Source organism: Talpa occidentalis, unplaced genomic scaffold (assembly GCF_014898055.3).
Source record: "Talpa occidentalis isolate TD23 unplaced genomic scaffold, MPIMG_talOcc4v2.1 talOcc4.10, whole genome shotgun sequence".
In the NCBI taxonomy this organism is placed as follows: Eukaryota; Metazoa; Chordata; class Mammalia; order Eulipotyphla; family Talpidae; genus Talpa; species Talpa occidentalis.
The window spans coordinates 36,359,672-36,385,469 of record NW_023600993.1 but is presented as its reverse complement, the minus strand read 5'-3'; the positions used below and the strand labels follow the sequence as shown (position 1 = coordinate 36,385,469).

General features: G+C 52.6%; 1 protein-coding gene across 8 annotated transcripts in view; it reads left to right on the top strand.

Moving 5' to 3' along the window:
- POC1A (POC1 centriolar protein A) overlaps positions 1–25,798 on the top strand; it is a 67,162-nt gene that overhangs the window by 9,987 nt on the left and 31,377 nt on the right. For 4 of the 8 annotated variants that reach the window (XM_054694366.1, XM_054694352.1, XM_054694377.1 and 1 more), the window contains exons 7-9: positions 6,198–6,334; positions 14,717–14,785; positions 17,318–17,410. In XM_054694366.1, coding sequence (XP_054550341.1) covers positions 6,198–6,334; positions 14,717–14,785; positions 17,318–17,410 — 299 coding nt within the window. The remainder of the gene's footprint in view (positions 1–6,197; positions 6,335–14,716; positions 14,786–17,317; positions 17,411–25,798) is intronic. The other 4 variants (XM_037530143.2, XM_037530129.2, XM_054694359.1 and 1 more) reach the window with 1 other exon arrangement.

The following is a 25,798-nucleotide window of genomic DNA, read 5'->3' as shown; positions in this document are numbered from 1 at the left end:
TAGGAAGGCAGCATCTGGATATGATCAGGAGGGAGGTCTTAGCCAGAGAGGATGAGGCATTGCAGTGTTTAGGAGCACAGGCTCTGTTTCCTCTCTGTAAAGGGGATGGTACTAGTGCCTTCCTTGTGGAGTTTATGAGGATTTGATGGAGAATCTACATGTGGATTATAACTGTGTGCTGGATATGTGACTGTACCACATAGTCTTGGCACTGGGAAGAGAGGGTCTCTAGTTTACCCTGGGAGGTATAGGCCCACCTCTGATGGACTGGGCTCCTGGGCCTCATGCTTGTGGGGAATAGCAGCAGGTTTCCTTTGGGGGGTCTTGAATGTCATGCTCTGGCTTAGGCTCCCAAAATTCAGTTTGGCTCACAGTGCTGGGCTGGCCTCATCATTCTTGGAGCAAAGAGATGAGGTGCGCCTGAGAAGACAGCAGTACTGAGGGCCTACTTGGGTGGAAACTGGTTCGCCTGGGTGATGGGTGGGTGGGCTGGCATCTCTGTGTGTGTGTGTGTGTGTGTGTGTGTGTGTGTGTGTGTGGTGTCAGGCCTGGGGAATGGACTTCAGAGACTAAGTTAAGGCAGAAGCAGAGGCGTGGAAGACCCTGCCAGGCTCAAGAATCTGGGGTGAAAGAAGGGCTGACGCCATATCCTGGTCCCTGAGACTGAGGGGCCATGGAAGAAAATGGTCCAGCAGCTTGAATGAGGGGTGTAAGCCTGTTCTCCAGATTGGGAGGGCCGAGGGGCCAAACCAGGGAACGAAAGGAGAGTGGATTCTCATGAGGAGGGGAGGGGTCAGGAGGTGGAGTGACCAAAGCAGTCAAAGAGGGTGGAGGGTGCAGATCCCTGGAGTTCTTGGGGGCACAGGCTTCGCGGGGGGTGGGGTGGGACATCACTGATTGGCAGGGTCGGGGAGGTTATAGTTGTACTCAGCTAGCATCCGGGCCTGAGTCCTGAGTGGGCCCAAGGGATACAATGCTAGCAGGCTCTGCGGAGCGATTTCAGTCTGTTTGCTGCTGTCTTTTCTTCGTGTGACCGCCACTCAGGGAACCTGCGGCAGGTTGTTCCTAAGCTACCCCTAAGATCCATCAGAGGCTTCAGAGAGCTTGGGGTACTCCATAAACAATCAGGTTCTCTCTGAGCTCCCTGCCCAGTGCATGGAATGGTGAATACTCAGAGCAGCAAACATCCCATCACTTCTAGGCTCACCCAGTCTCTTCTGGGGCTCAAAGAGGAGCCTGGCAGGTCTGAGCACATTGGTTGGGGCACACTTCCTTCACTCTCTTTGCTGCTGGAGGGACCTTCCAGGTCTGCAGAGGTCTAGAGTCTCCCTTGATCGCTGTGATTGTAACCCACTGGCAGCCCATAGGCCCTCCTTTGGTCCTTCGTAGTTGCTGCCACATACCCAGAGATACACAGAGTTACTGTTGGGGGACTGATTACATAAGAAGTGCTCCCAGCCCTCTGTAGCAGATGCCTGAGCTGTTTTCTGTCCCTGGTCCCTAGGAAACCCAGGGGAAAGTTCCTAAGGACCTAGTGATACCAGTGTCTCCCCTGGTTGCTCTGGAGGAGTACCAGGTATTCTTGAGTGGTGTGCGACCCTGTTGGGTCTTCTAAGAGAGCTGGGAGTATGATACTGCAGTGTGTGGCCAGGTGCCTCAGGGTTGAGCTCTAGGGAGCACACTTCCTCTTCTGTGTTGGTGCTTGGGGCTGCAGCAGGCAGCTGCCTGGCTGTTCTCGCGGGCACAGAAGTTCTTGGCTTCACTGTGGGGAGCAGTTCTGATTGCCCAATTCAACAAGGAGTCGGCGGGGCTGCTGGAACCCCTGGAGTGCCAGTCCCCGTGGAGGTGGCTTCTGCTCCATATGCTCCGGGCCCACGTTAAGGCTGTTCACACATCTGAGCACCAGCCTCCGTCCCAGAACCCATGATGTGCTTTGTGCTTTACAGGCATGAGTAGGTCCATTATCCAGGGGCAGGCAGGGTGGTCAGCAGAGCAGTGTTCCGCATTTCACAGATGAGGATTCTGAGGTTACCTGCTGTCATGCAGGTGGCAAGCGTCGAATGTGAGTTTCCAACTCAGGACTCGAAGTCTGGTGTTGTGTCCACTGTCCCACGTAGGGTGCCTCACATTGTGATGATTCTAGTCTTCTGTTTCCCTGAGGTCCCTGGCAGAATGTGGCTCTAGATGGAAGCTCTAGTTGGAACTGAGAGGCCCAGTTTTTTGGTCCCTGGCTCCCTAGTACACATACCCCTGCAGCCCTGCTGTAGCCCAGATACAGTCCTGAAGGGTTTTAAAGCAGCTGTACACCTAGCAGGGCAGGCCTGCATCCTTGGCTTGGTGTTTTGAGACCAGAAGTGATGGTGGGAGGCAGTGCGCTGTCTTGCCTGCTCCTGCCAACTCACTGGGTCATTTTCACCATTCTTAAGTGGGCATTTAAGTGGCATTCATGGAGAGGAGTGTTTTTTTACTGCTGGTTATGAGAGGACTTCCATTGTGTTTGCAAACCTAAAGCCATTGTGTCTTGGGTAATGCCAGTCGTGTATCACGAGCTATACCCTGGCTATAGTGAGCTGAGCCTGTTGTGCAGATGTTGGCAGGGCTGGGCCCTGGTATAACTGCCCCACAGAAGTACCTCCTGTTGGGCCCCTGGAATTTCTCTGGGCCTCTTGTCCAGCTTGGAGCCCATTGGGCAATGTGCCAGTTTTGCTGAGGGCTTCTCCTTGTCGAGCTGTGTGGATTATGGGTATCCCCATTTCTCCTCAGGCTACCTGCCACTTACAAACTGGGCAGTAGCTGTAGCGGCTACACTGCTACCTCCCTGGCCTGGTGACTGGTAGAATGGTGACAGTGGTGTATCTCTCCCCTTGGTTGGAGTCCCTTCTTTGGGGTAGAGTAGGGGTGAGGGTTAATGGCCAGGACATCACAACTGTGCCCAAAAGCAGTCTGCCCCCGGTCACCAGTGCTCTTTGCCATGGAGCTCAGAGAGGGCCTGCAGCTTTGAGTGTGGAAAGTGGGTCGCTTGTGGACAGTCGCTTCATCACACGAGGTTCCCCTCTCAGGGGCAGCCGAACCTGTGGTGGACCATCAGGCAGCGATGATTCTTAGGAGGAGGCCTCCCTGGAAGGGCCCAGCCTCACCCCTCTCTAGTGCCAGAGAGGCTGAGGCTGGCAGGGCTGGTGGATGAGAAGGGCATGAGTGAGAAAAGGCAGGGGGTTCTGGTGTCTGGTGCGTTCCCAAAAGCCTGGTGTGCCAGTCTGAACCCCCTTCTGAAGCAAATATACTAGAGGTTTCCACCCCAGCCAGGAAGCCTTTGATATTCCTGCCATTTATAGAGAAATTGGGCTGTTGGTGCCCCTCTCTGGGGGAGAGTCCCCCCACTGGGTGGACTTGGTCAGGTGAGAGGCCCTGGTGTGCTATTCACACCCTGACCCTCCACCGGTGGTTCTGGGGAAGCCCGGGGACCTCCTGAGCTTTGCCTTCCCCACCCACCCTCCTGCTCCTGGCTGTTCCTCTGTCAGCCTCATCTCAGGTGGGTGAAGGTGGTATTCATTGCAGAGTAGGCTGCCAGGGGCTGCAGGAATGAGAACAGTGAGCACTTCTCCAGGCTAGTGAGCATTTGTGCCCACAGCAGCATTTATTTATTTATTTATTTATTTATTTGTTTATTTACTTACTTATTTAAAGATTTATTTATTTATTTATACAAGCACTGGGTGCAGTCAGAAGCGCGGGAGGGTGAGAGAATTCACCAGAGCCAGAGCGGGGAGCAGAGCAGGCAGAAGGACCAAAGTACACTGCTGAGGGGAGCAGCGGGCGGCAGGAGAGGTCTGCGCGCCATGTGGGACCCTCCTCTGGTGGCCGGGGAGCAGCCGGGAATCGAACCGGCGCTGCAGAGGCTGCGGGCAGCCTCGCAACCCAGCGCTCAACCGCTGCGCCACCGGGGAGGCCCCACAGCAGCATTTAAAGAGGCCTAAAAAGAGAGTGGCTTGTGGCAGGCCACCTCCAAGGCTTCCTGCTGGGGCTGAGGGGTTGGGGGGGACAGACCACCTGTGGGGGGTCTTCTCCATATTGCAGTGTTTTTGCAACATCTCCCTCCTTTCCCCCACCCCCGTCCCTGTCCCCATCACCACTTTGCTGCCCATGTGAACAGTGTCACTGGTGGGCACAGCTGGCCCCTCAGGGACATGGGGCACTTGCTGTCACAACCTGAAATGCCTGCAGGGCCGAGCTGAGCTAGACTTGGGTCTCCTGCCTCCCTGAACATGAGAGTCTCTTTTTTGAGGGAGGGAAGTTTTCGCTTTTAATCAGTTACTGGGCTGTGCAATCAAGTGATTACATGCTGCTGGCTAAAAAAACATTCTGAAAGTGTGCAGAGTAAAAATTAGAAGTCCCCCCATCCTTGTCCTCCCCAGAGATGACCCCTTTTCTTCGTCTGACTCTACTGTCCTCACCCCTACCCTGGGCCTGCACACATGTCCATGCCCACATGTGGGTAGTGACGGGCATGCTGTGTTACAGTCTCTCTGCTATTGCTCGTGCACTTCCTGTGAGGGTCGACTATGGCTTTATGCCTCTGTTCCCCCAGACCCCAATTTTGGTAAACACTGAGGGTGCTGTCCTCCCTTCCAAGTGGCCTCAGGTGAGAAGTGCATCAGACTGTGGGGCCTCTGTACTCTGTCTCCAAGGGCTGGATGTGGAGACCTAGTCAGCCTCTCTTCAGACCATCTCTTGGAGTTCAGTTATAAATATCACATTACATAAGTCCTGGCTAACTCCCCTAAGGGTGCTTGGAAGTCTATACCCTCACTCCCCTGGCACTCTGGCATGTCGGCTGGCCTTGTGTCTGAGGGGCTCCATGCACCCCTGTGGGCTCTGCTGAGGGCTCTTTCGTGGTGGGTGTTCAGTGGTCTGGTGATGGTCCTGCATTCCCGTAGGGCCTGGATGAGGTTGGTTTTAGGATTTGCCTTTACATAGTGGCAATTCTGAGTTGTGTGGTCATGGTTCTGGCCCTACTGGTTCCCTCACCAGCACTGCTCTAGGATGCTGTGATGCAGGTGATCTACACATTGCTTCCCCACGTGGCCTGCTGGATCCAGCGCACTTACTCACAAACCGCTTACTGAGTCCTGCTCAGTGTCTGGCTTTGAACCGGGAGCCAGGGACCTAATGTGGCCCTGTCTGATGGAACACAAGTTCTCGGGGGACCCAGCCATGAATCAGGTAGCTGCACACAAATGTGAAGCCCCTGCTGTGAGGAGTGCCCTGATCAGAAACCCGTGCTTCAGGAGGACAAATGAAGGGACCTGCCCTGATGGGGAGGGTAGAGAGGCTTCCTGGAGGAGGTGACTCTGAGCATTGAGCTTCAGGGTCAAGAGAAGAGAGGACAAGAGTCTCCTGGGCCCATGGGAATAGGGGATGGAAAGGGCGCACAGCTGGAGGAGCCAACAGGCCTGGCCAGAACAAGGGCCACCAGGGTGGATGGGGTTCAGGCTGGAGTGCTGGAGAAGAGTCGTGAATGAGGTTGAGGTGTTGAGTTGTAGGTGAAACTATATAGGACCTGGAGTTGCATGGGTCTTGGGGGACACTCCATGCAGAGGCTTAACCTGGTGTTAACCTGGCATCATGGACTTAACCTGGTAGCCTCCCCACTGCACCCCTAACACAGGAGTGCTGGGTACAGAAGGAGAAACTGGCTCACTGTGTCATGGTGCTTGTTCAAGGTGACAGGGTGGGCCTGCCTGACTCCTGAGAGTGTCACGGCCATCAGTTCTCTCCCCGCCCCCGTGTCCTCTCCTGTGGGGCAGTATTTATCTCTTTGGCATTTTGAGGCTTTTATTCTCCATTAGTTCCCTAAACATGCAGTATGTAAGACAGCAAAAAGTGTTGGAGGCCTCTGTTCTGCTCCAGCTCCACTACTCAGTGTGGTGGGAGAGGGGGAAGAATTGCTTGAGCCTTCTGGCCTTACATCTGCTCCCGTCTGTCCCATGTCCCCTACTGCCTGCCCTTGACTCTGGATGAGTGTCATCCTGTCCTTTGGTCATGCTGCTTTCCTGGGAAGTCCTTGTGAGGCTCCTCTGAGCGATGATGGCCACCAAAGCCCCGTCCTATGGCGAGCCTCAGTTGGCCCCGATGGCTGTGTTCAGGCTTCAGCTGGGCTCCCTGGGCCACCCAGCCAGCCCCTGACTAGTGTCCTTCAGCAGTGCACAGCGCCGCGGTGAATGCCCTCTCCTTCCACCCGTCGGGAAACTACCTGGTCACAGCCTCCAGCGACTCCACCCTGAAGATTCTGGACCTTATGGAAGGCCGGCTACTCTACACGCTCCACGGCCATCAGGTGAGGTGCTGGCCGGTGCTGAGCAGCAGGGAGGGGCGGAGGTGTGGTCTCGAGGCCTGTGTGGGGCTGGGGTTCACCTGAGGTGTCCTTTCTCTGGGGATGTTTTGGTGCCCCTTCACAGCCTGGGCAGTGGGGTGAGAGGCAGAGAAGAGTTTGCTGCCTGCAAGACCTGGGACCTTAGCAGAAGCACTGGGTCTGGCATTGCAGCTGAGAAAGGAGTATGGAGTTAAATTGGGTGTGGGAGGGGGCATGCAGAGGGTCAGATGGCATGGTTGGCGAATCATGACTGTACCCCGAGGGTGGAATCTGTTCCCTAAGGACCTCAGGCATCTCTTGGCCCGGTGGTTGAGTAGAGCCCTGGAGCCTCTCACTGGGGTGGGGTCTGAAAACATCACTGCCTTTGGAGACAGAGACAACTGCAGGTATCTCACAAAGCTGGTGTGCAGGAGGAACAGCTCACGTTTGTTTGGACGTTCTGGGAAGTGAGTCGAGGGCACGGAGGCCTTCTCTCTGAGAAGCTTTCGCTAGCCTGAACAAGCTGGGTGGGCAGTGGCCAGGCCCCGATCCCTCTGGACAGGACTCCCCAAGTAGCTGGCTTTTCACGCCCCCACCAGGGAGTATTTGAGCTGTCTCCTGCTGAGCTGAACATTCACCAGAAGGTCCCCTCTTGGGGTATAGTTGCCATACCCAGGGGGCAGCAGGTACAGAGACCAGAGTTTTTCAGTTCATCCTTCCTACTTCTATGACCAAGAGATGGAGCGTAGAAACAAGCTCTTAAAGGCTGAGGGAGACCCTGGGGTACTCATATATTGTGGGCTGATGGCCAGTTTGTGGGGTGTCTAGCCCAAGGCTGTCCGGGACCAACTGCCATTGGAGCTGGGGCACATCTGAGTTTTGGGCAGTGAGAACATGAGCCTTTTCTTCTGCTTCCTTGGGACCTGGAGCCTTCTTGTTGTCCTCAGTCTGTGGTGACCCTGGTCTTCCCTGTCAGGGACGTGTCTGGTGTGCAGACATAAGTGTATGTGCTGCTGGCCTGGGGTGACTGCTGGTCCTGTTGTCAGCTTGTTGGGAGCCACCTTTCCAGTCCTTTGGCATTTGAGTGCTGTTGCCTGTCACGCTCTCCACAGAGGAGAGGACAGGCGGTGCATGGAAACACCGTGCAGTGAAGCGGCCAAGTGCTCACTGGGACTTTTTCTTCTTTATGAGTGTTCTTTAAACAACTGTCTCTCCTCTGAGCCCGAGAACACTGGAACGAGGGATCTAAAATGTGGGTCCCGGGGTTCCAGAGCAGCTTTGAGCACACCAGGGAAACCTGTTCCGCTGCTTTCTTGGAGAAGTGAAACAGACTTGAGTGAAACTGCAGTGTGGCTTGTCTCTGGGGCACCTGGAAATGTGGGAAACAGGCTAGGGGATGACTGGCGGTTTGGGGGTGTGGAGAACAGGAAATGGCTCCACCGAATCATTTCTTCCTCAGGGTGCCAAACTCAGTGCCCAGAGGAAGAAGGAGGAAGGAGAAGTGGGCTCACCCTCATCTTTCCATTTCGCCATCTGTCCACTCATCATGGGCAGCTCCTGTTCCCAGGCTGAGGGCCAGGGGTACAAAATGAATGTTGTCCTCCTCCTTGGGGCTTCCAGTCAGGGAAGTGGGGCATTTCCTGGTGAGACAATAGAGCCAGTGGTGACACGAGATGAATAAGGAGACCAGGAGAGACGGGCTGAGTCTTAGCTGGCACTCGGAGGGCTGGGCGAAGGTGGGTCAGCCCTGCCTTCCTTCACGGTGTACCTCAAGTGAAGGTGGGAGTCAGAGTATGAGGCTCAGATTTTCTCTTCCCAATCCCCTAAGTTTCCCATCAAATACAGAACCAGTGCAGGGGTGTGGGACAGGCTGAGGTTCCCCTCTGCCGCCAGCCAAATCTGCCCGCCCTGGGAGGAGGGGCCCAGGTCTGGAGGCGCAGCTAGCCTGGATATGGTGCATTGCCCTCTGTCCTCCGCCTTCACCCCCGGGGACACCGGACTGTTTCTCACTTAGTGGCTTGGGCGGGTGCAGTCGCTGCCCTAGTCGCCTTCACCAGCATCTCTGACTGAGGCCTTGGGTTAGGAAGGGTTCACACAGCCTTGTCTCATAGGTGGCGGTGCCCAGCTTGATCAGGAAACACCGTGATGTTTCCAGGAACAAACTACTTCTACTTACGCATTTCTGGCTTGGAAACCATGGGTTTCTCTCATTTTGTTCCATGGGCGCAGCCTGAGCTTTAGGAGCTTAGAACAGGAGCAAAGGCCTTATGCATCCAGGTCAGATCCTTCCAGCCTGTGACTTTGCCAGGCCTTCCCTCCTCCATAAGCAGGACTCCGTATCTGCCCCCTTTTAGGAGAGGACATACTACCTTGTCCAGCCCCAGACTCAATAGGTTTTCACCATGTAAGTCCCTTCCCACTTTAGCTCTTAAAGTGGTCCCATGCTATTCTAGGCGAGAGCGCTTGAAGGGGCCATTTAAAGTTTCTCTTCTGCGCGTGGCCCTGGCACCATGGATGGGCAGTCATTGTCTGTTAGGACCATGGTGACCTAGCCCCTTTGCCCCCTTTGGATGGGCACAAGGCCATAGCCCCTGGGCTGGGGTCACCCATTTCCCCTATTCCCACTCACACATGGAGCCTTTCAAGTGTTTTCTCTGGTGTTCCCATCTCCCTCAGGATAGCTTCTTGCCTTGACTTCCTTTTTGTCCTATGGTAGGTGGACTTCAGTGACTCCCCTGATCCAACACGCTTGTCCCCACCAGTTGCCCTAAGTGGGTTTGACCTGCTGGCTCCTTGGTGTACAGTTGTGTGGTCAGTGCCCTTATTGGTCACCTTTTCCAGGGCCTGACTCCTGGGGGACAGGCTGGGTGTCTGATGGCACCAGACTGGCTGGGTGTACGGTGCCCTTTCTGAGGCTCTGGAAAGCCCTATTCTAGTGAGCTGCTATGGCTGTGACAGTCAAGCAGGAACAAAGAGAGTTCCTGCATTCAGTACAGACGTGGGGGCATCAGGGCTGCACAGGAGCTTCCTCATCCCATCTCACCCCTCACTGATAGCAAGGAAGAGGGCCCGGGCGGGGGAGGCTTTCCCACTGACAGCTGTCACTAAAGCCTTGTGCCTTGAGCCAGACCCCCATAGCTCTGGGTAGCAAGTGTGGGGGCAAAGTGCTAGAAATACAGATTTATTTTTCTGTATTTTCTGAAACATAATCTGGAGCCATGCTCATTTGGTTTAAGTCCCCAGAGCTATTTGGGAGAGGGTGGTGGGTGGGGTGTGGGTGGGGAGTTAAATCTGGTGTTTGTGGCTGTGCAGTTGGTATTCGTGTCGCTGTGGAGTGACTGAACTGCACAAGGACTGACGGGCATGTGTTCCACACGACCCAGCTGCCCACACCCCCGTGGTGCGGAGTGGGTGAACAGTCACCCAGTGGACCCAGAACCCTGTGCTGGGTCTGCTGTCTGCACTGGGAGCTAAATCCTGTGGCTTGGTTGTGGGAAATCACAGACCTGGAGTGTGTGATCCACCCATGTTACTGAAACTTGTGCCTGGCTAGGCCCTGGGTTGGGACTGGGGAAGTGGCAACAAGGGAGCTTACCTTGGAGGAGGAGAGGCAGCGGTGTGACGGGGAAGCCTGTTCCAGGTGGTAGCCACTCTTGGGGAAGTACCTCTCCTTCCTTGTTTCTTGGGGCGCTCTGCAGCTCTGTATAATCACTTCATTTTGGAGAAGTACTTCCATGCTTGGGAGGCTCTTACCTGGCTTAATGGTTGGGTACCTCTTAGAGATGTGAAGGGACGTAAAGAGGGAGAAAAGTACATTGACTCCCCAAAAGTGACCGAGAGGCCAGTTTGGTCCTCTGTTCTTTTTTTTTTTTAAAGATTTATTTATTTATGGATACAAGAATTAGGGCATAGGCCAGAGGTGTGGGGGTGAGGATTCACCACAGACAGAGTGAGGAACAGAACAGGCAGATCTGCTGAGATACACTGCTGAGGGGAGCAGCGGGCGAGGCAGGAGAGATCTGCAGCGCCATGTGGGTTAGCTCCCTGGCTGGGGATTGAACTCAGGCCACAGTGGTGATAGTATGATAGTGCTGAGACAACCCCTACGCCACCAGGGTGGCCCCTGGTCCTCTGTTCTTGCCAGCAGTGCAGTGCCGAGGACTGGGAACGGGTATCTTTGGCCGAGGTCCCAAGAGAGCCTGGCTTCCTGGGCAGCAGCTTTTCCCAGTGGGACCGCCAATCAGACCCAAGAGCCAGCCCCCAGCAGACTCTGGTAAACAAGCGTGGGAGCTACCTGATGGGGAGTGTGGAGGAAATGCTGGGGGCTGGTCAGTTTCTCCATAGTCTCTGTGTTGGTTTGGTGACCATTCTTCTTTAACTTCTGACTTGGGGCATGTGACAATCCTGTTTGTTTGCTGGCAGCCAGTGGAAAACATTTTGGAATGCTGGCAAGGTGGTGGGCGGTGGGGCACCTGGCTAGGCCTTTGCTGGTATGGCTGTTATGGGCTTGACAACCTGAGTTCCGGTGTGCAGGGCCTCAGTGAGGACAGTGGAGAGGCCATTCTGCTGGGGTCTACAGAGTAAGTGTCACCAGGAGCTGTGGATCACATCACCGTGGGCGCTTTTGTTTTTGCCTTATTAATATTTTTTTAAACTTTATTGATGTTTTGCTATTTTGAGAGTGAAGGAACTAGACAGTGTGGGGCCCTTGGGTCTGTGAGTTGGCAAGGGAGAGGTGACAAGTAGCGAAATGGCTGATGTGGGTCCAATCAAGGACCAAATGCAGCTGGGTTACGAGTGAGGTTAGGTAGGAGGCCACCCTCTGCCCAGGACTTTTGATGACCCAACAGGAGCATCTCAAGAAAGACTGGCCCAGGGCCTCCCCTGGTGGCGCAGCGGTTGAGCACTGGACTGCGAAGCTGTCCACAGCCTCTGCAGCGCCGGTTCGATCCCCGGCCACCAGCGAGGGTCCCACATGGCGTGATAGACCTCTCTTGCCGTGCCCTCTGCTACCCTCAGCAGTGTATTTCATCAGTCTGCCTGTTCTGTTCTCCACTCTGGCTCTGGTGAATTCTCTCACCCTCCTGTGCTTCTGACTGTACCCAGTGCTTGTATGAATAAGTAAATAAATCTTTAAAAAAAAAAAAAAGAAAGAAAAAGAAAAAAGAAAGACTGGCTCAGGGCCTCCGTGGTGGCACAAGGGGTTAAGTACCGCACTATGAAGCAGTCCACAGCCTCATGCAGCACGTGTTCGATCCCCAGCCCACCAGGGAGAAACCCACATGGCGAGGCAGACCTCTCCTGTCTTGCCCGCTGTTCCTCTCAGCAGTGTATTTCAGTCAATCTGCCTGTTCTGCTCCCCACTCTGTCTCTGGTGACTCCTCTCACCTCCTGCATCTCTGGACTGTACCCCAGCTCTTGTATGCATACTGAAATAAATCTTTTTTTTTTAAAGATTTATTTATTTAGGCATACAAGAACTGGGGTACAGGCCAGAGGTGGGGGGGTGAGGAGTCACCAGAGACAGAGTGGGGAGCAGAACAGGCAGATCGACCGAAATACACTGCTGAGGGGAGCAGCAGGCAAGTCAGGAGAGGTCTGCTGTGACATGTGGATAAGCTCCCTGGCTGGGGATCCAACTCGTCCTACAGTGGCCGCGGACGGCCACTGCATAGGCTGCGTCTTAACCCCTTGCGCCACCAGGGAGGCCCCAAACAAATAAATCTTTAAAAAAAAATAAGAAAGAAAGAAAGACTGGCCCAATCTGGAGAGGGAGGGAGTAATGAATAGAACCCTTGAGGCGTTCCTGCCAGTGGACCTGGCCAGATGGAGACCAGGGTCTCAGGCAGATGGACACCTCTGGCAGTGCCGGGGCAGGCGGGCTGGACTCCTGCTGAAGCCCTAGCCAGGAGCTGCTGATAAGAGTCACACCCAGGAGCTGCTGAGTGTGGAGGCTCCTGTTCTTGCCTATGGGCGGAAACAGCTTGGCAGCCTCCTCAAACTCATCAACAAGTGCACCAGGGGTGATTGATTAACTCAAAGGAAGGAGCTACCACAGATGCAAAACATTCTCAAAGGACGTGTATAACAGCTGGTCAGTGTCAGTGATGAAAGAGACTCCCTCAAGCTCCCATGGCTTGGAGATTAGATTACACGCCTAACTGATGGGCTGAAGAGAAAATTCATATTGGAAAATAAACATCTGAAAGTGACTCACAGTGAAAATAGTAGCTGAATAGGGATCCATCTAAGCTGGTAACCAGAGGCAAATTTGTAGCTTTAAATGAATTTATTTAAAACCAAGGAAGATTTAAAATACCTGAATTAAAAGCTCATTGTAGAAGACTGCCAAAAGTATGTAGACAAAGAGACCTTGTCGAGCACACCGTGTTTGAGGAGCCACGAGCAGCCCACTGGGACTGGAGCACGGATAAGGACAGAGAGGGCCTGGGTTCTTGAGGGTTCTAAAGGCTGCCTGAGCAATTGGGGGTGCTGATGGTCAGCGGTCTGCATTCTTGCCCATGTTGCCTTTGGCCTCCGTAGGCAGTGCCAGTCAGTGCTAGTCAACTACTCTCTGGGCTGTATTCTGGTGCCCCGGGCTCCTTGTGTGTCCCCAGATAGACAGGCAGAAGCCTTTGTAGAAAACTGGTTTTCCCAGGAATGTGGAGGTACCTGGGGTGGGAGCCAAGCAGTCTTCCTGGTGACAGGACTCTGTTGGGGAGGACTGTGGCCTTGCCCTACAGATTCTCCTTGGAGCATATCTGTCTCTCACCCCATCCCTGGAGTCTCCAGGGACCTGGACTCTGGGAAAAGCTCCCATGATTCTGCCTGGAGGGCTCCCAGCACCTGCTCTCTCCCAGGCCCTGGTCAGCTGCTGGCTCTGCCTTTCAGTTCTGCTGTTCAACCTCCATCTTGTCCCCCACTTAGCATCTGGTGGTTGAGTGATGACAGGGAAGTGTCTGACCCATGAATAGTTGTTTGGTTCCTTAGTTGCTGGGACTTGGAAACCCTCCATTACTCAGCGAGCTCTGGGCAGGCAGAGTCCGTCTTATTTGATACTCCATGTACTGGTTTCCTTCCTTTTTCTCTGTTCCCTCTTTGTCTTTCCTCAAAATGAAAATAGTTTTGTTGTTTTGTTTTAATAGTAATGTAGCAACTCTACCTACCTGCTAAAATTTTTGAAGTACAAATTGCAAAGATTTCCAGGAATCAAGTAAAAGTCACTCCAAATTGTATCCATTTGTTCTCGTTGGCCTTGTATTTCTTTAGCCCCCCACGGCGGGCACCTTGGAGAAGAGGAACTGTAAGTGGGCATGTTCCCTCTTGTTCGGTGTGCCTGGGCCCAAGGGGAAGCTCACCAAACCACCTGTGGGCAAGCAGAAGCTCACCTCGCTCCGATCGATCACTGTTCTAGCTCCCAGTTATTCTGGGATTTCTCTTGTCTGTGGCTCCACCGCTTCCATCAGCCCCCACTGCCCAAACACCTTGTGTGGCTTGCTAGTTCCTGCCCTGGTCCGGAGACACTGGGCTGACCTTCATGATAGTGACTGCACAGTCACCATCATAGAGAGAACCTCTTTTACCTGGTATTGCTTGAGGAATGTTAGACCCTGCCACACTAAAAATTTGACTGGAGGAGGAATGGTTCGTGGTATGGCTGAATGGGTTCTCACTCTGCATCTTTCTGCCATGGATGTTGGGCATATGGGGAGGAACCTTTCTCTCCTTCAAGATCATGCTTCCTTATCCCAAGCCCGGGCCTTAGCTGCCTGGCTCGGGTCTGGCATTGCCTGTCAGGTCCTTTACACCTGGGAAGTTAGAGCAGGCATGTCTCATCCTGAGGAAAGTGACATACATGTTAGAGGGATGTGTCCCATGGCCCCTGTCCAGAAGCAGCCCCCTCCCAGCCTCCTTCCTGCCCTGGGCCTTGCCTCTTGTGTTATCTGAGTTCCCCAGCTGTCCCTGCCTCTGTTCATTGGCTCCTGCTTCAGCTCTGCAGGGTGGTGTGGGGAGGAGCAAGGCCTGGCCAGGGAGTTCTGTCCTGGACGTGGAGTAAGTGAATGTACCTCTGACCTCCGACTTCTTGGGATGTGTGGCAGTGATGGCTGCTCTGCAGGGCTGCCATTCTTCTCTGCCCACCTCTACCCTCTGGCCTTTGTCCTATCAGTGGTGCTGAGAACAGAGGTCTTAGCTGTGGCTTCACACTTGACTTCATCCAATCGTTCCTTGGCCAAAGGCGGGACAGATGTAGACTGAGTGAGGCCCTCAGCCCTTGTCCTGCTACTGCTTCACTCAGGAACTTCTGGTGTCCAATCTTGTAGAATCTAGAGTGACCTTTGTCTCTGTTTTGTTTGTTTGTTCTGATAGGGCCCAGCCACCACTGTTGCCTTCTCAAGAACGGGGGAGTATTTTGCTTCTGGAGGTGCTGATGAACAGGTAAGTAAAGAAGGCACTGAGGCATCTTGGCTGATACAGACCAGAAGAGAACAGGAGGCCAAGGCATCTTGGGGGGCAGGTTTCACCAGCATCAATGGTGACTCAGCAACCACAGAGGTTGAACTTGGGGCTAGTGTTCAGACTGAGGGTCCTTGCCTTCCCTGAGTGGGTCTTCTACAAATGCTGGCCCTGTGTCAGTATCTTATATATATGTATGTGTGTGTGTGTGTGTGTGTGTGTGTGTGTGTGTGTGTGTGTGTGTGTGTGTGTGTGTAGCAGGTTTATTAGGGCAAGGGAGAGAAGAATGAAGGACTCTTGCATAGACACAAGCGGGCAGGAAGAGGTCCCCTGAAAGGCACAGGTTTTTTAGTGAGTTCTTTTTCCTGCTTATAAATGAATAATTTGTTAAGAATTATTAGATACTCAGTACAGTCTGGTAATGTGGGCAACGGGTAAGAGCTTTTTGTCTCCTTCAGTCCCTGTGCCCTGTGGGGCAGGCCTGCTCATCCCAGTCTGCAGATGCAGGCACCTGAGTCTTAGCAGATGACAGAGCTGGAGGTGACACTGGAGCTCCCTGGCCTGCTCGTGTATTGTTGAAGGCTCAGCATTTCACACTCTTTTGCCTTCGGAGAGAGGACATGTGTGAGGGGGTTCTATCTCACCTTGTCCTTTGTGCCAAAGCTTTCAACTTGTCAACTCTGGTATGCCTCCAGCCCAGACTACTGTACACTGCCCTGTCTCCTGGTGGGCACTCACTGGCCTGACCTAGTGTCTGGCCCCTGTGAATTTTCAGGGGCTTTGAAGGAATGTTTCTATCCATCAGAAATCTCAGACCAGGTTCCGGTAGTTTGTCCAGAAAGCTGACTCCCCTGAAGCAGAGAGTAGGGGTGCCGCTCGTCACCTTGCATGTGCCCCAAATGTTCATTGATGGTGGGCCTCACAGTTCTGATATTCAGCCCAGGAAAGTCCTACATGTCTCCTGTGAACCCCACGCACAATATTGGTTGAGTTGCTACCAGTAGAGTTGAGGGTGGTTGCAGGCTTTGAGACTGCCCGGACCAGCACACTAGATTCCTGCTAGAACCAGACAAGAGGGAGGAAAGCCAAGGGGACCCCTGAACCCACCCTGGGCATGGAGGGCTAGTTCATTGCCTGCAAGACTGGGGAAACTAACATAGCAAGTTCATACCATAATGATGGCGAAAGGAAATCACCTAGTACAGGGGCAGCCTGGTAGAAAGTGGGGCTTCCACCCACCCGGGTCCCTTCTCAGGCAGCTCCTGCTCTCAACTCCCTGGCTGGCTTAAAGTCTGCTCTGAGAACTGTTTGGAGTGACATTCAGCAACATCTCTTCACACTCATGAAAGCCATTCCACCCCAGGCATTTATTCAGCAGTTAGATTTGTGCAGTTACACAAGGACCCTCTAAGCAAGAGTCTGTGTGCCGACACTTTTGTAAAGGGGAAGAAGAGACCTCATTATCTGTCAGAGAGCAGAAACTGGTATTGTATGCCATGGAGCCGCCTAACATGCAGGCTTGTGACCGCTTCTCAGGAGGAAGTTATCCAGGGGTACATTGAGTGTTCATCTTATGTGGATGTGGGGATTTTTCTGTGACCTCAGTTGACCATTTGCCATGGCCACATTTCCCAACATCCTAGGAGCCACTCTAGCAGGGAGCAGCCTCACATGGCCCACGCCTACCAGCAGAGGGCACGCTTGCTCCCAGCAGGGCCTTTCCCTCAGCTTTTGTTGGAGCAATTCAGGACTTGAAGAACCTCCAAGTGGGATGTGGGATGACGGGTGTGTTACCAAGTACTCCCTGATGGCAGTGTTTGTGCCGAGCTGTCTTCTATGAGCATCACTGCAGTCTGTGGGGCTTAGAAGTAGAATCAGCCCCTTTTCACTGTTGAGGAAACTGAAGCAGAGAGAGGTTGACTCCCTTAGTACCTGGAGCCACAGAGTTTGGGGGAGTCAGGATGTTAACCACAGTGGTCTGGCTTAGAGTCCATATCTTAACAAGTACTCACAGTGTAACAGGCCAGGCTACCCCCTCAGAAGTTTTTCTTTCAGCGGGAGATAAATTATAAACAAGGAAGAGGGACAGATAGATTAAATAAGTACTGAATTTGTTATGAAGGAAGTAAAGGATTGTGGTGAAAATTAGCAGGAGGGCCAGCAAAGGGCCCTCTGGGAAGTTGATGTTGAAGTAGACACTTCAGGCCTGAGAAGGCTCCAGCTACATGGACTTTGGGCCTGAAACTCCCAGGCAGAGGGACCAGCACATGTAGAGGCACATAGTCACTCTCCATCTTGGTGGCTCATCCAGGTCCTCTTGATGCTTGTCCAAACAGCCAGCGCTCTGAGGTGAGGCAGGTCTAGAGTTGAGTTGAGGTGTCAGGTGGGGACCACTGTCCTGCCACGTGGGTCCAGAACTTTGAGGCTGTCCTCTGGCCTCATTTCCCTCATGAAAAACACTACAAAGGGCTTTTCCTCCAAACCCTGATTCTTTGTGCTTGTTGCCCTTGGCAGGTGATGGTGTGGAAGAGTAACTTTGATGTCGACTATGGAGAAGTAAGAGTGCAGCGGTCCCGAGCCACATTAGTCGGCTCCTCTGGGAATCTGGTAAGTGGCTTGGCAGGCAGGTCCTGAGCCTGTGACTCTGGTGGGAAGTGGGCTTAGAAATGGTGGGGGTTAGAGGCCTAGACCCATCATGGGTGTGGACCCTAGTAAAATGTTGTAACTTAACATAATCCTTTGGTGCTTGGTCTTGAATCTAGAATGAACAGACACGCTGTCAAGAGGCTGTTAGGGTGGGCTGCTAAGGGCCCAGGTCCTGTTCCATTTGGTGGGGGAATGTTTCCATGGTCTAGGCCTAGAAAAAAGAAAGGCCCGTCCCATGCTAACCCGGGGCACAGGACACCAATGTAGGGTTCCTAGAGGGTGCAGGGTCTGAAGTCACAGCTGGGACGAATGGGATGGGCCCCAGCCCTGTTGTTCTCACTTCCTTTTTTTTAAGCCATGGAAAGGAAGATTCTCAGCCACAAACCATTTTTAGTACCTTTGTTGGTCAAAGGGCAGTCAGTGCTGCAATAATTTTTGATAAATATTTGGAGAGAAAAATGATAACCGATATAGTCTCATTGAATAAGATTGCTTTCAGCTTTGGCTGAAATAAATTTTAAAACCAAGGATGGGAGTTCAAGGGTTTTAAGCTGCAGTGGCGGCAGTTTGTTTAAATCTCTCCCTCCTGGTCCTAAGAGGCAGTATGGCCTCTCCCACAGTCGGAAACTGGCCTGAACAACAGGAAGCAGCTTGCCCAGGGCTCCCAACAAATCAAGGCTGGGCCCAGAATAGAACCAGGAAGCCTTTGAGTCCATCCTGGGTTTTCTTTGGCTCTAGCACAACCCCTCCACCCCCTTTACACACATATGCCCCTGTCCTATGTGGTAGAACTACTTCTAGGAATGGGCCCAATTGGGATTTAAAGCTTTTCTTTCAAGGGCTGCCCTGGGCTGGGAGGTTTTATTACTCCCTCTGCATTTGCTAATGTGTGGCCAGTTCTCAGCTTTTGGCTTTGTTGGGGAATGGCTGGGTTAGCTGGTGGTCTGCTTCTGCCATTTCATCTTCCACTAGAAAAACATATTCCAAACTGCAGGGTTGGGATCCTCTGGTGTTCAGGCCTTCTCTATTGCTCCCTGTCTGTTGGCCATTTACAGTGAGTCAGGCCCAGCTAAAGCCTCACATGTGCTACCCTGTTTATTCTTCCCTTGTCGGGATGAGTAAAGTTGTTGCTGTCATTCTCAGGTGAGACACCTGGGGTTTAGTCACCTGCTCAGATGCCTCGACCTGGGAGCCTACCATGCTGGCTCCTCTGAGCCTGACTGACTAAGCTAGAAACTGCAGGCAGCCAAGGGCTGCATCACAGCTCTTCGCTGTCCCAGGGGAGGGCCTTGCACTGTCTCTTAGGAATGGTTAGTATTCACCAGCAAGGGACGATCCTATGCTCCTTTTCTTGGAGTTATTAGAAAAGTAACTTGGACAAGCTTCCTCTTGTCCCCACAGTCCTGCTCAGTGACACCCTTCCTACCCAGAGCTGTGGGTCCTGATAGATGAGGGAAGTCACATGGAATAGGAAAGCCAGCAGGACAGGGCAGGGTGTGTTGGGTGAACCACTCAGCAAGGCCTAGGAAAACCATTTATTCCCATACTATGAGCGCGCTGTCATCAGTTCTTCCCACTGGGCATCACCATGTGGTCCCAAACGGGAAGGAGTGTGGGCTTTGGGGTCCCATCCCTTGGTGTGGGTTCAGGCCCTATATATCCAATGTGAGCTGAATGCCCCAAAGGCAGGTCTCAGCATCCCATGTGTGGTATAGGTGAGCTTACAGTCTTGAAGGGACTCGACTTGTTAATACTAAACTCTTCCTTTGTTGGGACTTTTTCCTTACTTGTCATAACCCCCTTTGAGACGGCCTCCTCCAGACATAGGCCCCAGTAGTGTATGCTCTAGAGACTTCTGATTGCAGGACTCCAAGGCTAAGAGTAAAGCAAGGGTTTTTTTGCTTGTTTTGCTTTATATGTATTATGTGAAGTTGACCATTTCAGCCATTTTTAAATGTAGGGTGTGGTACACTGAGTGCACTCACATTGTTATGCAACCCTCTCCCCAGACTGAGGAGAGCCCTTTCTTACAGCACCTCTTGGTGCTTGGGTTTCCCCTGTGGTAGGAAGGGAAGCTGAGGAGTGTGGTCTCTCTCTTCTTACACAAGGGCCTTCCTGGCACTCAGATAGCACCTGCTGACTGATTCCATGGCTGGCCTGGGGTCTCAGCTCCACAGGCACCCCATGTGCTCCACAGCCACCCCATGTGCTCCACAGCCACGTGCCAGGAGCTGGCAAGTGTGAGAGCCTCTAACTGTACCCATGTGCTATCCCTCCAGGAACCCAGGCAACCTCTAATCTCTGTGCCATTGAGTCTTTAGACCTGGTAACTCTTTGTTGTGGGGGCTGTCCTGTGCATTGTGGGAAGTTTAGCAGCATCTCTGACTTCTACCCACTGGATGCCAGTAGCCTCCCCTCATCCCTGCTTGTAACAAACAAATCTGTCTCCAGACATTGCCAGATGTCTCAGAGGGCGTAGGCAGAGTTGCCCCCAGGTAAAAGCCCCAGGTGAAAGCCCCAGCCTCCAGAGGAGGCTGATCCAGCCATGGGGGAGGTGTGGGCAGTCGGGCCAGGCTGGGCCCCCTTCTGCAACCCAAGTCTCTAGGCCTGGGTTTCTAATAGAAGCCCACTTTGTGGGAATGTTTGGCTTGTCAAACTTTAAGATCTTTCAGGGATGATGGTAAATAACAAAGGAAGACCTTTAGCAACTTGGTTTTCTTCACTTGGTATTCTTCACAATTGGAGGGTGTTCTTGCTTCCCCTGCCTGCAGCTCCTTGGCTCTGAGATGGCACCTGGTGAGTTTTTTGATGGCTGGCCAAGGTGGCTTGTCTTCTCAAAGAACCTGTGAACTCTGCCGCTGTGCTCAGGAGCTCTCCTTTCGGATAACCCTCAACCCCCTCCACCCCTGGGCCTTAGGCCTTAGAGTCACACAAGACCCGTCTGGGCATTTGGGGATTTTAAGAAGCTCCAGGCCAGGTGCTAGGTCTTGAATTCCCCAACTGTGTGCCTGTTAGAATGTGGCAGTTTGAGGACAGACCACAGCCGGGACAGCCCTGTGAGGCTCTGCCAGCGCCTGTGCCCTGGAAAACCCCCTGCCAGGACCCCTGCTCTGACTGTGGCATTTAACTCTGACTCTTGGAATGAAGGCTATCCTTGAGTCCACTGTGAACAGTGCTCTGTTCACCAACCAAGCTATTTTCAACCTCTGGGTGAAAGTCACAGCTTATTTTTAGGCACATTTCATGTTGAAAAGCACAAGCCATTTCCCAGCCCTTCAGAATGAGAATAATGGGTTCCATTTTCCCTCTATTCTTGGCTGAGTTGTGCATGGGGAGGGTTTTAGGGCTGTGCTGGGGAGCTTTCTCTGCTGGAAGGCTGCAGAGGAAGGGTTCCAGCCCATGCGCTGGGCGGAGGGTGGGCAGGAAACTCCGTGTTCTGCCTCGTGACATGCTACCAAGCTGGAAGAAGGTTGGAAGGGCCTCAGGCGCGCAGATGAGTGCCTTGCAGAGGGGCTGGTGTGGGGGCAAAAGGGAGGCGACCCACAAGCTGTCTGCAGCTCGTGCTGGGGTTTCTGGCATCTAGTGCTTAACTCTTCCCTGGTCGTCCTCTGTACTCTTTCACCTGGGTCTCACTTCCTCCTGCTCTCTGTGCTTTGGGGCTTGTCTGTGAGGTATAGAGACCTTTGTGTTTTGGCTGACCTTGGATTTGGCACCTGCCCCCCAAGTCCCAGCTGCCATAGGTCTGACTTCTCCCTCAACCACAGGAACATTTTAAACCACTTTAAATAGCAAAGATGCATTTATATGGATTTACTCTATTCATGCCCTCCCTCCTAACATCTGAGGGCCCATTATGCAACTGGGAAGGAATATGGTGGGGGGCGGGCAGGAAGGGAGAATGCAGAGTTCCAGGTAATTCAGAGAAACTGATAAATTACTTCTTGAGTTCTCAGGGCTGGCTGCTCCAGCTCAGGCAGTAACCTTGAGTCCTGGGGCTGAGGGCTTTTCTCCATGCACCTTGAATAGATACTAGGTCCTCCTTCGTGAGGTTTCACGAGATGGTACATGCCAAGCAGGGACTTGGAACCATGCCCAGCGCATGGCGAGTCCTCACCAAGCTTTAGCTATTTTTAAAATGTTCCTCTTCCTTCCTCTATCCAACTGAGAAGTGGATGAATCCTCTGCCCAGTCAGGGTGATTATGTGTTCAAAACCTACTGCAGTGAGTGGGGGCCATTCTGACTGGGATGGTTTTTGACGTTGACTCCTCCACAGGCCATCCTCAAGTGAGGGATTTCGACTCTTTTTTTTTTTTTTTAAAGATTTACTTATTTATTTATACATGCACTGGGTATAGTCAGAAGCACGGGAGGGCGAGAGAATTCACCAGAGTCAGAGCGGAGAGCAGAGCAGGCAGATGTGACGAAGTGCACTGCTGAGGGGAACAGTGAGCAGCAGGAGAGGTCTGCGCACCATGTGGGACCCTTGCCCGGTGGCCCGGGATCGAACCGGTGCTGCAGAGGCTGCGGGCAGCTTTGCAACCCAGCGCTCAACCGCTGTGCCACTGGGGAGGCCCGGGATTTCGACTCTTATAGGCATCTGTTGTGCTTTTTATGAGACTCGAGTCCTCTGTGCTCCCAGACCAGAAAGCAAATCCATGAAGTGGGTGGAATGGGCCTGTTTTCCTTCCCCAACACCGTGATTCTTCAGGGAAGGGTATCCAGGACCCCCAGAGCCTCAGTGTCAGAACTGTCTGCAGAAGAGGAGGCATCTGACTGAAACCTCAGCCTTCCCCGACTATGGTCTGTTCCTTCTTCTTTGTTCCTCGGTTCTGAGGGTGGAATCCTAGCTGCCTCACATACACCCACATCAGCTCCCACATGTCTGTTGTGTGGCACTGCACAGGGTGGGCTTGACTCACAGGGTTCTTGGGCCCCCATTCCTGGCCCCGGGAATCTTGGCACTGGATCTTACCCCAGGCACCTAGCTTTAGGAGTCATAGACTCAAGGTGGGGCCAGGGTCCCATTTCCACTTGTCCCTTAGATTTGCTTTCCTTTTTTTTTTTTAAAGGTTTATTTATTTATGCATACAAGAACTGGGGTATAGGCCAGAGGTGCAGGGGCGGGGGTGAGAGGATTCATCAGAGACAGAGTGGGGAGCAGAATAGGTGGACTGACTGAAATACATTGCTGAGGGGAGCAGCAGGCGTGACAGGAGAGGTCTGCTGCGCCATGTGGGTCACCTCCCTGGCTGGGGAGTGAACTCATGCTGCAGAAGCTGCAGACAGCTTCATAGTGCTGTGTCTTAACCTCTTGAGCCACCAGGGAGGCCCCAGATTTGCTTTCTTGCTGAGGAGCATGGAGGACTTGGGTCTCTCACTGAGATCACAAATTTCTAGGTAGCGTTTACTTTCAGTATCGGGGAGATGTGTGGATTTCAGGGAATGCTTGGCTGGCATTGTGGGTGTTTGGAACAGGAGTGAACCTCAGATCTACACATCTTACAGAAGAACCTCTTTTCTCCACTTGACTCTGATTCTGGTTCCTAATTTTCCAAGGCACTTACAGGGGCTCTTGGCAGCAGAAGGCTCCAGTACCTGAATGGAGTCAGAAGATCCCTGGGTATTTATGCCTCTTGGAAAACCCAGCCCTTTTCTCCCAGCACAGTGGCTGCCCTGCCCTTAGGCTTGGAGTGTCTGTGAAGGTCAAGATGTGCCTCCTAAAAGGCTCAGGCGTGCTCTCTGCTCATACCCTCTGGCTGAAGGGTCACAGCCTCCATCTTTGTGATTGGGAGGCTGGTGCCTGAACTGGCTCTTGTGAACAGACTTGGGACAATGGGCACTTTGTTTTCATGTTTTCTGGGAGCTCCCGGTGGCACATCTCTGTGTGGTGTCCATGGGGTATTTCATTATTGCCTCCTCTGCTGCACAAAGGAGGAACCTGAGCCAAGGTCACCTGTGGGTGAGTGACCCAGACCCCTGGGATTGAAGTTCAGGTCTTAGCCCTTTTGCTAACACAACTAAAGGGACCCTTGACTAGAAGAGCCCCAGGGGGTCCCAGTATGTGGAACATCTCCAAATCACCCAAGAGGGTCTTCATTGGGAACAGGTCACAGGGGCATTAGCAAATTGGGCTGGCCAGACACCTTCCTGGGATGGAAACAGCAATCTTGCAAGGACTCTCCTGGCAAAGGTGTCAGGCAGCCCTACTAGGAAGGTTGCTGATGCTAGAAACCTAGGCATTGGGATCTACATAAACAACTTGGTTGGTGGGCACAGCTGTACTGCCTCTTTGTGCTGGTCTGAACCAAGATTGGGGCCAATGGACACATCTCTCCTGTCACTTCAGAAAGGTCGCCTTGATTGTCTGCACCCTGGTTGCTCCCATTAGCCTGCATCTTGCTGCCTCTCTGCAAAAGATCGTACTGCAGGGCCTCCCCGGTGGCGCAGTGGTTGAGTGCTGGGTTGCGAATCTGCCCGCAGCTTCTGCAGCGCCGATTCGATCCCCGGCTGCTCCCCGACTGCCAGAGGAGGGTCCCACATGGCGCACAGACCTCTCCTGCCGCCCGCTGCTCCCCTCAGCAGTGTACTTCAGTCCTTCTGCCTGCTCTGCTCCCCGCTCTGGCTCTGGTGAATTCTCTCACCCTCCCGCGCTTCTGACTGTACACTGTGCTTGCACAAATAAATAAATAAATCTAAAAAAAAAAAAAGATCATACTGCAGGGGGCTGGGTAGGTGACCATAGTGCCCTTGCCAGCCCAGGTGGGCAGTAGAGGCCTCACTTCATAGGTGTTGTTCCTGATGAAAATCATGGCAGGTGCTTGGGTTTCTTAATTTCAGTGGCTTTCCACTAACAAGATTAAAAGTGAAGAAGATTCAATATTTTTATCAAACTAAATATTTTTGGGTAATTTTTATTTTTTCTGTACAAACCATATTTTTTCCCCAAAGATTTATTTCTTTTTTTTTTTTAACTTTTTAAAAAATATTTTATTTTATATAATTCTTACATCATTTTTCATCTTTGTACAATGTATGCATTTTCATTTTGGTTATATTCCCCATACAATTGCACCCCCCCCCCCTTATTTTGACTCTAGTTCTTCCTCTCCCCACCCCTTTCTAATCCCCCCCACCCCTGTAGTGTGTCTCTGGTTTATAGTTGCTTGTTGATTTTGGTTATTACTTTTCATTGATTAGTCTTTTTCCTGGTCTCTTATGTAGGTTTTCTAAACTCCTGCTATGAGTGAGACCATCCGGTATTTTTCTTTTTCTTTCTGACTTATTTCACTGAGCATGATCCTGTCTAGCTCCATCCATGTTGCTGCAAACTGCATGTGTTTATCTTTTTTGATTGCTGAGTAATATTCCATTGTGTATATGTACCACATCTTCTTGATCCAGTCATCTATTTTTGGGCATTTGGGTTTAAACTTTTTTTTTTTTTTTAGATTTATTTATTTATACAAGCACTGGGTACAGTCAAAAGCGCGGGAGGGTGAGAGAATTCACCAGAGCCAGAGCAGGGAGCAGAACAGGCAGAAGGACCGAAGTACACTGCTGAGGGGAGCAGCGGGCGGCAGGAGAGGTCTGTGTGCCATGTGGGACTCTCACCTGGCGGCCGGGGATTGAATTGGCGCTGCAGAGGCTGTGGGCAGCTTCACAACCCAGCATTCAGCCACTGCGCCACCGGGGAGGCCCAAAGATTTGTTTCTTTTTGCATACAAGAGCTGGGGTACAGTCCAGAGGTGTGGAGGGCGGGTGGGAAGATTCACCAGAGACAGAGTGGGGAATAGAACAGGCCGACTGAATGAAATACACTGTTGAGGGGAGCAGTGGGTGAGTCAGGAGAGGTCTGCTCTGCCATGTGGGTTGCTCCCTGGCCAGCCAGGGGATCGAACTTGTGCTGTAGTAGCTGAGGACAGCTTCATAGGTTACGTCTTAACCCCCCCGTGCCACCAGGGAGGCCCCAGACCATAAATATTTTATTTTTTAAAGATTTATTTATTTATTTATACAAGCACTGGGTACAGTCAGAAGCGCGGGAGGGTGAGAGAATTCACCAGAGCGGGGAACAGAGCAGGCATACCGACGAAATACACTGCTGAGGGGAGCAGCGGGCGCAGCAGGAGAGGTCTGCTGTGCCATGTGGGACCCTCGCCAGTGTCCGGGGATCGAACCGGCGCTGCAGAGGCTGCGGGCAGCTTCGCAGCCCAGCGCTCAACCACTGTGCCACCAGGTGAGGCCCCAGACCACAATTTTTTTTAAAGAATGTTTTCTGCTTGAAGCAGAGCATCCTTGGGCAATGGCTGGTGGGAATGTGGTTGTGCAGGTCCTAGGGCCACCAAAGA